Here is a 16,606-nt window from a genome sequence, read left to right as displayed (position 1 = left end):
TTCTAGCCAGGACCCTGGCTTACCTCAGAGGTCCCCCTTGCCCCCCCCCCCGCCTTTTCTAGAGCAACGGCTCCATTTCACATACCTTTTAGAGTGATAATGCTGTGACTAGTCAAAGAAAGTGGGGGGATCGTAGGCTGTGTCTATTAGGTAGGGTAACTGATGGGACAGGATTTGACCTGAAGTGAAATTGTGATCATTATTATTTTAAAAGAGCCAGGATTTTTTTCTCCCGAAGTTTGTTTGTACAACATGTGTTTCAATTTAGCTTTATAAACAGAAGCTATAACCAAAATGTTAAGAGTAAGTACAGCTTTGCTAGCAGATTCCTGCATGAACGAGAGCAATGAAATGGTCTTTGTTTATGAAAATAATAAGCAAGATATAAATTTTAAAAACCCCTAACCCCATACTGTATCATGACATCTAGTATTAATGAACTCAAGATGTCACTTTTAGAAAACATGGGTAGGTGACAGCAGCTCTATCCTGGTGTCCTGGACTCACCCTCCAAAAGCTGGCTATTTCAGGAACATTGCAGTTTTCCTTTCCTGACCTGACAATCAGCTCTGCCCATTTTCAGAGTATAGTTAGTTAATCATAGAATGTGCCTAACCATACATAAATTGAAAAAAAGTTGACATTATAGCCTAGAACTCTACGGGCCTTCTTAGTATTCTTAGAGAAGCCATCCTTCCTTCTTAACTGGCTCTGTGTAAAGATGTCAAATGAATACATTTTATTTGGCATAGTGACCTTTAATAGCTTTTAGTCTTTATATTCTTAAGGATTTTAATTTCTTGTTTCATAGTTTTAAAAAGTAAACATTAGGGGCACCTGAGTGGCTCAGTCAATTAAGTGTCTAACTTTGGTTTAGATCATGATCCCATGGTCTGGGGATCGAGCCCCACATCAGGCTCCCCACTCATTGGGGAGTCTGTCCCTCCCTCTGCCCTTCCCCTGTTCTCTCTCTCTCTCTCTCAAATAAATAAAATCTTTAAGAAAATAATTTAAAAATAATAAGTAAACATTAAAATAAATAAAGCGTATACTTCGTAATTTGTTTTGAATACTCAGGACGTGCCTGGTATAGGCTGGGTAGTTTAGTTTGGGTAAAAAGGGAATAATGGTTCCTTAATATGGTCTTTTGGAGCATATAGGATTTAGACACTAAATGGAGAACAAGTCAGTATGTGGTAAATCTCTGATATCTTTTCTGCATATGGGTTTTCAAGTTTTATATACCTTTCTCTGGGAATTAATAGTCCATTCTTTGTGCCCAGCAGCATGCTAGGGGATATGGCATTGTAGTTAAGAGTCCAGGTTCAAAGTCAGTATATGGGGCTTCAAAACTCATCTTTACCATTTAATCTCTCTCAGCCTCAATGTCTATATTTGCAAATGTATAATAACAGTACCTACCTTTTAAGGTTGTTATGATGATTATATGAGATAATGCATATAAAGCACTAAGCAAAATGACTACTGAGTGAACAATGAATAAATATCAATTCTTATTATTAGGCATAATAGGAAGTAGGAGATCTCTACCACGCCCTCAAGAAATTCACAATCTATGGAATATAAACTACATACTGTTTAAACAACAAGAGAAATTCATGAAGAACATAATGAGAACTGCCATGGGCAGGCATAGATTACATTGCAGGTCAAAGGAATCTTCATGCAGCAAGTGAATTTACAATGAAGGTTAAAGAAATTAAAACCATGGCAATTAAAAGGAGAGAAAGAGCTTTTTGATAAGGGGATGATGGCTCCCATGAAAGTGTTAGTCAAGATCTGGTTTTTAAAAATGGGGGGGAGTGACCTAGCTTGATTAGACTACACTGGGAGATTCTTTTTGTTCCCATTTCCATTTGGAGAAACCAAATCAGAAGTAACTCTTTTATTTTTTTATTATTTTAAAAAACATTTTATTTACTTATTCATGAAAGACAGAGAGAGGCAGAGACATAGGCAGAGGGAGAAGCAGGCTCCCTCATGAGGAATCCTGATGTGGGGCTCGATCCCAGGACCCCGGGATCACGACCTAAGCCAAAGGCAGCCACTCAACCACTGAACTACCCAGGTGCCCCTGGAAGTAATTCTTTTAAATGCTACCTTCATCAGAGATATCAAAATATCAAAGAAGTTCTCAGCCAAGAACTAAATATTTGGTGGAGAAAGGCTGTAACTAGGCTTTCGGAACTCGTACCTCTGTGCTGTACCCCCTTCTGCATGGAAAAGAGGAGGCTCAGGGTTGTGAGCCACACCAAGGGCAAAAGAGGCAGACATGACACCTGCTTACTTCACTTCCTCATCTATTTGACTCAACTTCCTTATTCTTGGATTAGTTTTGCTTTCTGAATCTACTGCTTTCCCTGGCACTTGTACATTTCCCAGCACTTTGGTGAAGAAGTGGTGACTTGATTTCCAAAATGACCAGTGTCATTATTAGACAGAGACTCCTTAGCACTGAGACTAAGGTCTTACAGACATTATTTTCCTTGTTCTTCAATATTCTTTTGCTTAAATTTAATTCCATTTCTGACATATTCATTGCCATGTCTTAATGCCAATAGAATCCAAATTTCAATTTTGATCGAGGCTGCTTCTGTTGGTAAATAACACAGTGAGCCAAGAGATCTTTCTGTCTTGAATCTCCTGTCTTAATGAGAATCTACTGCTGAGTCCACCTTTCACCACTCTCTTTAATCTTCTATTCCCTCCTCTTTCCTTTTCCCTTTTCCCTGCTTTAATTTTTCTTCATAACCTTTGTAACATGCTATATATATTTTACTCACTTTGTTAAATGCATTAATGAATGGTAGCACTGTGAGAGTCTTATTCTTTTACTTGAAGAAACTTGACTTTGAAAAATCTGGATTTATGTAATTTGATGATTAATCCATATTATCAAAATACTGGGGCCTCTAAAGTACAAATCTCACTTAGTATTTTTTTTTAAAAGATTTTGTTTATTTATGTGGGGCTCGATCTCAGGACCCTAGGATCATGACCTAAGCTGAAAGCAGACACTTACCTGAATGAGCCATCCAGGCATCACTCACTTAGTATTTTTCAAAATAAGATTCTGTTTTGGAAATTTTCAATTTGTTTACAGTGTTTCAAAAACTGATAGCTTTTGTATAATGAGATGCTTACTGAGACCTAGTTTTTAGTCACTCTGGGAATCATGATTAGTCCTGGATCTAGTTTAATACCCTTTAAGTGTAACTCAAAATGGCTCTTACTTGATTTTTGACATACTGTATGATGACTTCTTTATAGTCCTTATGTCTACAAACTGGTTCTGCTAGTAATGGTTATAGCTTTGTTTTAAGCCTTTTGAATTGAGGAATACAGTGGCTTTTTTACAGTCTTCTTATGTGAATTGTAGCTTGTAATATTTATTGTTCAGCTCATGTCTATCAGCAATAGTTAATTGGTAGTTTTTACCTATATTGACACTCAACATATAGGGGCTTGTTTAATGGCTGCTAGCTTCACTTGGAATTAGCATGTCAAAGGGGTGCAGCATAATGATAAATTGTGCTTGTGTTTACTTTCATTTCCAAGGCTAATCCTTGTTTTTTCCTACACCCTTTTGATACTTGTAAAGAGCCCCAATTGAGAACAGTTATATGAATAAGCCATTATGACCTACACAGAATGTTACCTCTTATTAGTAGGGGTGCAGCCTTTGCTTATATATGGCTCAGATTTGAGTTTTCTTTAACAAAATCTTAAGTAGTCATAGATTCAAGAAAACAGGAGGTAAATATTGAGAATATTTTTAACTGAAAGTACTTTCTATTTAACCCCATCATTTACTCATTCTCACAATCTTTCCTGCATTAATTCAGTGCCCCCCCCCAACCAGTTTGTCATATATGTGCTTTTTCAGACATGTTCAAACAAACAGGAGAAGCTCCCAGTCTGCAAGGAACTCACCACCTAGTGACTATTCACTATAAGCCATAGGAACCCATTTCTGTTCTATAGCCAAGTGCTGAGCAAAATCCATTGTTAAATCTCAGCAAAATATCATGGCCATTATTGTGTTGCCATCTGTATGTCAGCGCCTGATAGACTTTTATAAAGGTGCAAGGCAATATTCTTTTTTTGCTTCAGATTCGACATCTTTCCCCCCATTTTAACCTGCTGCAGTTTCAGATGGTACAGAAAGCAAGCCTTGAAAATGTATGCTTGGGCATTTTTAAATGTCCCCTACTACACTATAACCTCCCCCTGCTTTCCAAAATGTTGCCATTAGTGGTTACAATAATCATCTGTAATGTTAGCTTCTAAGAACCACAGTACAAGAGCTTCTTTTATAATTCCCCAGATGGGAAGGAACACATGTACAAGCCTGTTAGGGTTGCAGAAACTGGAAACAGTACTGTGTGGATTTGTATTTTTGGAACTCTTTGGGCTTATTTAAGCAAACTTAGGGATCCATTAGAAATCGAATACCAATTTGGGGGGAAACTCATGTGTCACACTGAGGCAAGTAAATTACATTAAGAGTGGTTCATAAAAGGAACTCCTGGAAAAACTGCTTTCCTATTGAGACTAATGTTTCATGTACTCTGCAGGATGCCAGGTGATAGATATTGATTATAGAAACCAGGGTCATTCTATTTGTTGGGAGGACCGTCTCTGAGCATTTCTGTTCTTGCTTCAATAGCAATGAAATAAAAAGTCACAAAGTAGGGAAAGGAAATAATTATAAATTATCCATATGTATATGGAGTGAAGCTACTAAGTACAAAGGTTTTCAGTGGCCTCTACTTTTTTGCAGTATTGTTGTTACTATTTTTAACTGGGTTTTGTGACTTGTAGTCAGAGTTTTGACCTTTAACAACGAAACTCAATCTGAAAGTCAATGTCAGTTCTTTATTACCTTACTTTAAGGTGACCAATATACCTCTAAAGAGGACTACTTCAATCCTTGGGTTATAAAATGAATTTGTCTTCCTGAATGTATTTTCTTTTTTTTTTTTAAATCTTTTTAAATTTTTTTTTAATTTTATTTATGATAGTCACAGAGAGAGAGAAAGAGAGAGAGAGAGGCAGAGACACAGGCAGAGGGAGAAGCAGGCTCCATGCACCGGGAGCCTGACGTGGGATTCGATCCTGGGTCTCCAGGATCGCGCCCTGGGCCAAAGGCAGGCGCCAAACCGCTGCACCACCCAGGGATCCCTGAATGTATTTTCAAACTCACTTCAACCTTAGTTTTAGATACTGTATGAGTTCTGGAGTTGTATTATATAATTACATAGTTTCTATTTGTTGAGACTGTATTTTAAAAAATTTCCACCCTCATTGTACAGAAAGGAACATTTAGGGTTGAATACTTTATCATTTGTGAAAGAGCACGAAATGGTAGATAAACTCAGATTCCTAATCTTGGCTTTCCTTCTGAAATCACTAGTTCTAGAACTTTGGTGTGTTACGGTGGGGGGGGGGGGGGCGCAGGAGCAAGGAGTCAGTCATGAGTTTCCAGACCATTGCTGAAGCAACTTTAGTAAAGCAGGTTCCTGAAAAAGCACCAGGTGTGGAGAAAAAAGGTTAGAAATTAACATTAATTTGTTTACTGTTGTATTCATTTAGCTCACACAGAGTGGATTCCAGGCACTGTACTAAGGTCTTTCTCTATATACTTCCTAAATCATACAACCTAAGGTTTTATAAACCTACATGTAAAAATAAAATGTTAGGTGAGATGCTAGGGAAGTAGTTAAATAACCTTAGAGTTACTGTCCAGATTTAAGTCTTTAGAAACCTAAATTTCCTGTGCTGTCAGAAGAGTCCCTGAAGTAAACAGTCAAAAGCTGTACTGAAGAGAAAAAATTTATAACACATGTGATAGACCAAGGTTAATAAACCCAATAAATAGCAATAGCCAGAAAAGCCCAAGAGACTTTAGGACAAAGGGTTTGATCAGAGAAGTTACAGAAGAGATGACCAGTAAGCAAATTAAAAGTTGCTCAGCTTTAGTCATTGGATCTCAGCTGAGACGCCATTCTCCAGTAGCCAGACCGCCAACATTAAACTGCACAGTGAAAACAGCTAGTGTTATCAGCTTATTCAGGATGAGCTAGAAACAGGCTCTCTCTCCTACTGATGCAAATTCAGGAGTCCAAATGTAACTTGCTGTAAAATTTTAGAAAACTAATCTTAAACTATTAAAATGTAAAATCTTCATAACCTGTGATCCAATCAGCTCAGTTTTAGTTATCAATTCAGAAATATAAGTTCTGCCAGTAGAGGATACATATATATCCTTATGTGATCATCTTTATTGTAATACTATCAAATGGCTAAGAACTACAAACAACCTGAATGTTGCTAGGGGAATGGTTAAAAAAAATAAATAAATCCATGCCATGGAATATTATGTGGCTATTTAGGAAGCAGTTGGTAGAGTGATATGTATAATACAATTCCATTAAGGAAAACAAAACAGAAGGTTAAAGAGCTATTTATATGCAAGTGTGTATGTTTTTATGAGCATAGAAAAAGCTGCTTGAGGCTCCATACACAGTTAATATTGGTTACTTGTAAAAGTGAGGGGTGGAAGAGCTTTTCCTATATAAACTTCTGTATGGTTTGACTTGTTACAAGCAGCCTAAATTTTGTCACATAAAACCAAAAATTAATTGAGAAGCAAAATGATAAAAAACACAAAATGTTGGGCGCCTGAGTGGTTCAGTTGGTTAAGCATCCGCTTTCGCCTCAGGTCATGATCTCAAGAGTCCTGGGATCGAACCCCGCTTCTTCTGCAGGCTCCCTGCTCAGCGCGGAGCCTGCTTTGTCCTCTCCGTTTCCCGCTCTAGCGTGTGCATGCACTTTCTCAGTTTAGAAAAAACAAAACACAAACCATGAGAAAGAAGAAGGGAAGTGGTCCCAGAGACAGAAGGTCAGGAGAGTATAGTTTCTTTGAAGCAAGAAACAGAGCATCTGCAGAAGAAAGAGATCATCCATGTCAAATACTGTTCAGAGATCAGGGAAGATAAGCACAGAGAAGCATTTACTGTGTTCCGTGGATGCCTTGGTGAGGGCAATCCCAATTACTTAGTGGGGTCAGAAAGCTATTCTCCTGTGCTAAGAAGATAGTAGGAGGGAAGGGAGTAAAGACTGGAAGTGCAGACCCCGTTTTCAAGCAGTCTGTGAAAGAGAGGAAGGAGATGAGAGAGAAAGCTATATAGAGAACCAGCATGATTCTTTTCTTTCTTTTTTTTTTTGAATTTTCATTAAAAATTTTTTTAAGTTTTAAAAAATTTTACTGATTTATGGGAGAGAGGGAACATGAGCAGCGAGAGGAGCAGACTCCCCGCTGAACAGGGAGCCTGGTGCGGGACTCAATCCCAGGACCCCAGGATCATGGCCTGAGCCAAAAGCAGATGCTTAACCAACTGAGTCACCAGGCGCAAAATTTTTATTTTTTCAAGATGGGTGAGACTTCTGGTTCTTGCCTCTTTGTGTACATGCTGCACACGCATCCTCTAGGCACAATAGAAGGCAGAATGAGGATACTGTCAGAGCTGAGCTGGGTAAATGTGATGACCAGCTTCCCATAATGCAGGAAAGGAAGGAGTGAGGTTAGTTTTAGACCGAAGGAAGGACCCTGGTATCTGAGATTCTCAGTATTCATGGGCAGTGATTCTTAAAGTCTAGATGGGACCCTCCTAGGATGACAGCTGGGCCCTCCAGAAGACCTAAGAACCAATCCAGAAACATATGCCAGTTCTTACCAGTTCTTATGGGTGAAAGATGTGCAGTCCAATTAAATTTTCCAAAAATTTATGTTTGACATAGAGCCACTACCAACCAAAAAGTAAAATGATTAAGAGTTACTAAAATCTGGTTTTCACAAAGTAAAACCATCATGCTACTAGAATTTATTCTAATTCAGTATTTTATTTGGAAATCTGGCAACATGCAGTGCTTGGCAATAATCGTGAACCTATAAATCCCACAGTTTTGACTCAGGACACTTAGATCAGGGTTGGCTTGAGTTGGTTATGACATTCAATTATCACTGTTCTTGCTTTTAATTATAAATTATAGGAAGTTTAGCTTTATCATTACCAGTTTCGTTTATTATGGGTTGTTAATCTTTCAGTGTTTCTTTGGTACATATTGGATCAACAATGTTTTTGTCTTATAATTTTCTTATAACCGGGCTTTTAAGAAATGTATGTCTTGTGGTTCATATGTGAATCATCCACAGTCGTTTTGCGAAGTAGATGTGTATGTAACCCCCTGCCATTTGCTTGTGTGGTACCATAGGTCATAGTGATATGTTTCTTGGGAATTTTTGCTCTTTATATAACTTACAACATACTCTTAAGGTATAGATAATAAAATTACCGGGTATTTTTAGATTTTGTTGTTGTCTTATGACATAAATCACATTCATAACTCCGATTCTTTCTATAAAAAGAAAATTATAAGCCATTTATATATATTATAAAAATTATAAGACATTACATATTATCATTAGCAATGTTTGCTGCAATTTGTTAACTGTGTTTTTGACCAATTCGTGCTTATTGCCAGATTCACTTTTCCCCTCTTGGAATGTGGGAACAAATGAGATAGGTGGGAGTCTTTTCCTAGCTGTGATCAGCTCTGATCAGAAAGTTTGAAAGCCATAACTCTAGAGGAGTGATTGGCATGTGGCAAAGGATGTGCAGAGCTGCTAAATGCAAATCCAGGTACCTCACATGCTCCAGCCTCAATGCCAGTGGACTGTGAGCTCAGCACCAGGAAGATGTTATAAGAGCAGGGACTGATGACAGTGTGTTTTTTACTCCCTACTTAAGGATGTAAATGAAGACCCTGGAGAAGATGTGGCTCTCCTTTCTGTCAGTTTTGAGGACACCGAAGCCACTCAGGTGTATCCCAAGCTGTACTTGTCACCCCGAATTGAACAGTAAGTATCAGTGTCACTAATTTTATATAGCCTAGTGTTTCACTGTGTTAGCCAGACATATCTTGCTAATTCTTTTACCACTCTTGAACTCTTGAAATAATTTCTCTTGAACTCTTGAAATAATTTCTCCTTATTGACTTTTGTTTTCTTAAACATGAGTTGTATCGGGAGTTTAGAATGCCGAGTAGATGCAGTTAGTATTTGCCACTGCAATCTTTGGATGAGTCTTAGTTGTGCAACTTGTGATATGAATACTGTACCTTTGTAGAGAGAGATGAGTAGGCAGGCTGAATCCGAAATTGCGACTCCTTCCAAATGTTCCCTGAGTACATATGGTTACAGCCCAAAGAGGACTGCTCAACAGTGTCCTATCCAATTTCTTATATTTTTGTGACTATTATAGTTATTTGTAAAAATGTAACTAGTCTCCTGTGAATATTAGCAACAACTTATTCGGAGGTTAGTAATGGTGATATTAAGAGCAGAGAGCTTTAAAAGAGGACACTTTTGAATTACTCTTCTGTGTCTATGTAGCGCTATATAATTTTACACAACATTCCTGCTCTTTGGCACAAGGAGCTTGATACTGCATTTGTGTTTTAGCCAAGTATCTTTACTAGTTGGTAATGCATTGTATGAGGACTAGCCTCACAAAGTGCTTATTGTTGGTTGAAATGCTTCAGAAGCTGATTGAACTTCAAAGGAAGCTGAGGTTCATTGAAGATAGATTGTTATGCAGATTTGGTCAGGAACTTGTGATAGGACAGATTTTTTCATCAGCAGGGAGAGTTCTTACAGATTTTGACTGAAATTTATGATTAAAATTCTGTCAGTTGGTCAGGGTTGGCTGATTTCTGTCTGTGAGATGTGGTCACCATCCAACGTTCCTACACTGAGTCATTTTTACTCCCTCTGGCACTAGTTGTTCTAATTCATGGATCATGGACATACCATTTTATGCACTGCTACAAAATGTATGGGTTTACTGTCAAATATGGATGACTAGAGGCATCAGCTATCTACACATTCTCTCATTTATTTGTATACATCTGAGAGCACCTAGGACAGGACTTTACAGTAGCAGGTATTCACTGAATGTTTTCATTTTTAATTGAAAATACTAACCCATATCAGTAAGACACCAAAAGTGTTGGAGACAGTACGATGAGCTGGTGGCCAGGGCTCGCAGGTCAAGCATATCCAGTTTAAACTAACCAGGTCCTGCCACTTACCAGTTGGCAAAACATTTAACATCTTTGAACTTACTTCAAAATCGAAATAGTGATACCTATTTTATAGTGATATTTTGAAGATTACATTAAACCCTCTTCTTAAGGCATTAATTGCATTGCCTGGCACTTAGCAAGTAGGAGCTATTAGTATTGTTATTATCGATATCATTCATAGGAGAAGAATGCATGAGTGAGCGAGTGGTTAGGACAAGTTAGGGCAGGAAAGGAGAAGATGGGTCAGTAAGTGAACAGAAACTAGTTCTAAGTAGTCACTCTGTACACACGTGATAAATTAAGAAGATATTTTGGTGATGAGAAAAGAGGGATCTCCATGAAACAATCACAAGATGTAGGTAACAAGAATATATTGGTTAAGCTGCCGACAGCAATTTGCCAGCTTGGAAAAATGATTTTCCCAGCACCCATATTTTTTTTTTTTAAGTTACTGCCCCTAGGTTGCAAAGAAACTTGCTAATAAAATATTTCCCTGTCTAAAAATCTGTGCCATCATGTGATAAATTATCAGAGAAGGTTATATTTTAAAAATTATTTCCTCTAAAATCTAGCTTTCTGTGTGTCCTCCCTCTTCTTTATGTTAAGAACTGGCTGCATCTTACATTTCTAAGTCAATTTCTTCGGCCTTTCTCTCCAGTAGGCTGTCGTTCAACCAGACTCCCTCACTTGAACTTTTCTTAATTTACCTGTGTGCTCTTGCCCACGTGCCTTTGCTAAAGCTGTTACCTCCGTGTATAATGCCTTCTCCAGCACCCTTTTCCTGTTGAAATAGAGCTTTCCAAATGCCATTTCTACCATTTTTCCTGAGCACCATTGGGCTGCCTTCTCTAGCCATCCCCTGAACTCTTATAATACTGAATTTGTATCAGTTAGAATCTGCTCATCACAGATTTAGTTAGTGATGTGTATTGGTTTTCCCATCTTTTACTAAGTTGCTACTCAGGGACAGAAACAAGTCTTTTCATTTCCTTAATGTCTTGCTGAAATGCAGTGCCTGGGGAGCAGAAGCCTGGTTGGCAGTGTTCTGGGTCAATCAGTAATTATTACAAGAAAACTGGAAAATGCTACACTGAGGGGTTTTACATTTTTTCCTGATTGATGCAGATTCACTTTGTAGAACCGCCTTTGTAATAACCAATGAAAACTGCCAAAAGTTCTTACATCCTTGAGTAGAAGTTTTAAAAATTAGGTTTTAGAAAAAAGGTTAAAATGGAAAATGGTCAAACTGTGCTATGACTTTCTAAGGGCTTACATAGTTCCAAGTTATTAATATCTTTGTTAACTCATGCAGAGTGTTCGGAATATAGAATGGAGGTAATGTCATTTCAGTAGGGCCAAGGTCATAGGTTGTTACATGGTACTGGGTACTGGTCTTTAATATTGCGTTAAGCTCTCATTTGTTTTCTGTGTTCATACTGTCCTATCAACTCTGAGCCATCTAAGCATTGATTATAGACTCAGACTTGGAAAGTGCTCTCAGGAGTCATGGAAAAAGCATCCCATGTGGACCCGCCCAAAGCCAGTGCCAGACGCTTGCCCTCAGCCGAGGCTTGTACTCTTTTTGGCTTTGGCTATGGCTCTTTCTAGGAAGTTCCAAACCCCATGCAGTGCATTTGACAGGCAGGGATCCAGGCCTGATCAATGTGGGTCAGTGATTATGTGGATCGATGGCCTGATCCACATTAGGTGAAAATTGGCAAGAAAAGACTTGGATTCTCTCTGTCTGCTCTCCATGGGTGTGGAAAGATATCTTGAGCCTGGAAGATACGTTATTTCAGTCTGGCTAATGCCCCTCTGCCCCAGCTTGTCCATGAAGTAGGCAGGAATATTATGCTTACACTAACTAGTCTTGGAAGTAGGAAAAGGCTACTTTGGGTCTTGTCTTCACATGTGGGAAAAGGGATCAATTTGCTGTACCCTAAAGATTTCTAGGGACATGGTTGCCAAATGTCCCCAAATTAGATGATCCTCGCAAAAGGGAACATCTGTCAGAGCCATGGGATTGGAAACTCCCAAGTGTATTATAATTAATGAAGCTCTAAAATACAGTCTCATTTCAAAAGTCTGTCTTTTTGCCCAGGATCCTGGAAGAGTTCTCTGGTGTTTCTGGAGACACTAGAACCTGACTTGGTGCTTTTATGGTGTTTAGATGTATGTTATAACTGGTTTCCCACTATGGACATACACCTTGCAAAGTAAAGCTTCTGAGAACTTCGTGTTCTTCTCACACACAAGGCATTTATGAAATACACTTATTTCAGGCATTCTATACATTTGTTTTCCAAGGAACCCAAGCCATTCAGGTAAATGAGATACTAAGTAGTATTCATTAAATGAAATAAAACAACTAGTGGTCAGTTATGCAAACTAGATTTTGGTTGAATATGAAGAGAAGAAGAAAAACCCAGTTTCTAAACTAGTTGCCTTTTTTTTTTTCCTGGCAGACAAGCTGCCCTTTTAAGATGACATCATCAGAGCTGGCACCAAACCTGCTCTACCTTTCCCTCCTTCTCAGACTGTTGGTTGTTCCAGCAGTGACACCAGAGGTGAAACGGGCAGTTCTCTTTCCCGAAAGGTGTGGGCCCATTTCTTGGCTTGAGCCCGTTGGTGGGAGTGGTTTGAAGAAAACCAGCTTGTCACTCCCTGTGCTGTTCCCACTCGGTGCATAAAAAGAGGATTTCAGCCCCTGAGGCAGACCAGGTGGCATCTTTCACAAGTACAGAATTTGTTTTTAGAACTTTTTGTTGTTAAGTTACAGTCCGCCTTAGAAATAAGTACTCAAAGCTTACCAGCCCACAAATGCTCACCATTAGGGAGCCCCGGGTGCCTGCAAATACTTTCAGGCATCGAAAGCACAAGAATTGACCGAATGTCAGGCCCTTGGCTGGGTGCTTCGGAGGGTATCAAGATAAGTGAGATAAGGCTGTGCCCTTATTAGTTTGCTTGTAAGATTGTAAGGGAAATAAGAACAAATATGGCAAATCCCAACTTGTATTTAGGTAGAAAAGACATGATAAGACTTGGCATCAGAAGCCCCCGGTTCCTCCACTTACTACCTTGCAAGATACGTAGCCTTTTTGAGCCTCACTCATGTCATCCTGTGCAAAGGTGGATAAGTCCTAACTTTCTGTTTCATCTCATCCAAGGGGGACATATCTAAAAGTGCTTTCTGTAGTGTCGGCACATGGGCAATGCTCAGGTAGTGCTGCTTGATTTGTATAAATATCAAAACTAGACTTTTTAAGTACTGTGAGAGTTCAGGGCAGGACGAGATCACAATTCCATTTAACTTGGTGGAGAGGGGACTTTTTGGAAGATTTTGGGAAGCCTGGGCTCTTGCAGCGTAATGTGGAGCATGATGTAGCATTTCTAGAGATTAAACACATGCTACTGTGAAAATAATAAAAATATATTCATTTAGTACTTTCAGATATTTAACTACTTTCACTTTATCATCTCATCTGATTCTCATGATAGTATTCCTTTTTTTAAATTTTTTTTTTATTTTTATTTTTTATTTTTATTTTTTTCATGATAGTATTCCTAATGTGTGTTCTAGAATACATCTCTTTTGCTCTGTAACATGGAGTTCTTAGACCCTTCCTGATCTTTTCTGCTGACTCTTCTTCCTTTTTCAAGCCATTAAATTATGTTTCCCATGATTTCATCCCCAGAGCTTTACCTCTTTGTGGACAATCCCATTTCTAATCTCAGCTTTTCTCCCTGCTTGCAGATCTGCTTTTCTAGCCACTTGATAGGCATGTGTTCAGTTGACACCTGAAATGGGAAGTGTCTGAAACCAAACTCCTCACTCCTCCAGTAAGCCAAGGTTTCTTCTTCACAGCCCTGTTTCTGTTCAGGATACTCTATTTCTGAGGTGTCCAGGTGCTGCATCTGAATGGCATTAGCCAACCTCTGTTTTGTATTAGAAATATCCTGTCTCCATTAGATCTGTCCCTCTGGTCATTCCTACTCTCATTTCCTAGTTTAGTCCTTTGGTTGCCATGTCTCCTGATGGCCTTTTAACTTTTCTTCCTATATTAGTTTATCCAGCATGGAGCTGTCCCTGTCTTCCTGAAGGAAGTCACATAATGTTCTGTCCCTGCTCTGCACCATCAGTGCCCCTCTATCACCAACTAAATTAAGTACACCCCTCTCGGTGTGGCCTCCAAAGCTCTTTCTCTTATAGGCCCAGCTGATCTTTCTACCCCAGCCTGGGTTCTGTGTCCTGTTGTTCAGCCAAGCTGGTTTTCTGGGATTTCCTGTGAACACACCTTGTATTTTTTTTTTTTTTCACTCCCATACCTTTGCTTGGGCTACTGCCTGTACGAGAGCATTGACTTTTATTTCCCTTTCCTGTAGAATTTGTCAAAATTCTGTCTAGCCTCACAGATCTTCTCAGTCCCCACCTCCTCTATGGAACTTTCCCGACCACCACCACCTGCCTCGCCAGCAAGACTCTGCTTTTCCCACCTGTGTTTGTGCCTCTGTTGTCATACTGTTTCCCTGGATAGCACACTCCTTAAGGAGTTTCCATCAGTTGAGGGCTGGTGAACCACAGCCCCTATGCTGCCAAGCTAGCCCTGTCACTTGGTCAGCTCCCACTGACAGGAACCCCTGGCAGATCGGAAGGCTTTGAACTTGTTAGATCTCTGTGCTACAGAGGCAAGTGGTCTCCAAAGTGCATGTGTCTTGTGGCCCAGCCAGCCAGCTTATTTCCCTTATGGGTTCCTGGTCATGTTTCCTAGAGGTAGAGCTTCATTTCCTAGGAGTGGCTTATCAACTGAATCCTGAAAGTAGTAAATATGCTTTTGAGCTTATGCAACCTACATCTCCTCCTGTTGTGGCTTCTCCAGCCTCTTTCCCCTGCCTTCACCCACAGTGTGCCTAACCATAGACATGGCCTCTTGGAACATTTCAATAGCCTGTAGTCCAGAAAGGCTGGGCTGATTTAAAATTTACCTAACAGGCCTAGGGAAAGGGTTGGGAGGAGCTGAAGATTCAAGTAATACTTAGAATTATGGGTGAGAATTAATGAAATGATACATATTAAATTTGAATAAATCAGAGAAAATAAGTTTTTAAAGCAATGAGTGAATTCAATATCTTGTGATTTTATTTAAATTTAGTACTGAATTCAACATCTTAAAGGGATGGAGAATTTTTGTTTCAGATTCTCAAAAGATTTTTTAGAATAATTAGAAAAATTGTGCATATCTAAACACAGATTTTAAAGAAAAGATAATTCCCTGTCCCCATTTTTTTAACCTATATCAGTTGTCTCAAGAAATAATACTCCAGATCTCTTGAGTGATTTTGTGTCAGGATTTAAGTAATAGAACATCATAGTAAACATAGTTTAATTTAGCCTTACTCATGTTTACTTGAGTCACTGAGATAATCCTATAATAAATATTGTGCTCCTGGAGGTTCCCCCCTCCCTTTGATAAATATATAGTCCTGAATATAAGACAACCAGCTGTCAGGAGAAGATGTGTATTTGGTTTTAGTGGAATGAGCTATCTTAGCCTGTAGGGATTTGAGATGTTCGTTTTACTAGTCTGGGAGCAGGGCCAAAAGGGTTCTTCGTGACTTCGAATGGAATTCTGAAAAGTCAGTTCAGCGAGTTTTCATTAGTGAATTTGGCCTTTTGTCTTGCCAGTGCCTCCTGAAAGATCAAGAGCTCAGCCTGCACTTTGAAACATTACCAAAACGAACCAGAACGGAATTTAGTTGGGGGAGAAAATCAATCAGCCCCCAAATAGCATATTTTTGGAAACATTCTGGTGTAGAACTCCCACCTCCCCAGCTGCCTGAGTTGGTGGTGTATCAATGTTTTTATCTAGCTTTCTTTTTCGTCAGAAAATATACATTTAGCAAGAAGATGTATACAATAAGTCCATGATAACTCAGATCTCACTGGTATATGTTTCTTAAACTTCTTTGCCCCTTAAGCTCTGTCTTGGATTTATTTTGTGTCTGTGGGCAGTTCCTATGCCTTGTTTCTCTCAAGTGCTATTCTCCTGTCTACAGCATAATGATTAGCTTTAACTTAAGATTTAACATGTCTTCGTTTGAAAAGTCAGCCTAGCACCTTTCTACTAAATATCTCAAGGATTTTGTGCAGTGTTTTTTCTGTAATGAAGATGAGAATTTCATGATTTTCAATTTTTTACTGTATTTCAACAGCAAAACTCTGTGCTGTTTTCTGTAGTGTTCATTTATATTTATTCACAAGTAGGAAAATGATTCCTCAGTAGAAGGCCTGAGATGTAGAATGGTAGTTAACAAAAATACTAGGTTGTGTTACAGGTAGAAGCAGAGAAATTAGCAGAGAAAGTAGAAGAGGAAATGGTTTAGAATGTTCCAGAACTGATGGAAGATACCAATCCTCAAATAAAGGAAATACAGTGAA

General features: G+C 38.9%; 1 protein-coding gene across 9 annotated transcripts in view; it reads left to right on the top strand.

The window, feature by feature from the left end:
• The window catches only part of BABAM2 (BRISC and BRCA1 A complex member 2), a 402,709-nt gene that overhangs the window by 214,701 nt on the left and 171,402 nt on the right, over positions 1–16,606 (top strand). For all 9 annotated transcript variants that reach the window (XM_072771368.1, XM_072771367.1, XM_072771365.1 and 6 more), the window contains one exon: positions 8,835–8,944. In XM_072771368.1, the coding sequence (XP_072627469.1) occupies positions 8,835–8,944 (110 nt within the window). The remainder of the gene's footprint in view (positions 1–8,834; positions 8,945–16,606) is intronic.

The sequence above is a fragment of the Canis lupus genome, chromosome 12, assembly GCF_048164855.1.
Source record: "Canis lupus baileyi chromosome 12, mCanLup2.hap1, whole genome shotgun sequence".
NCBI lineage: Eukaryota > Metazoa > Chordata > Mammalia > Carnivora > Canidae > Canis > Canis lupus.
Note: the sequence above shows the minus strand (reverse complement) of the source record. Positions and strands in the feature narration are given on the sequence as shown.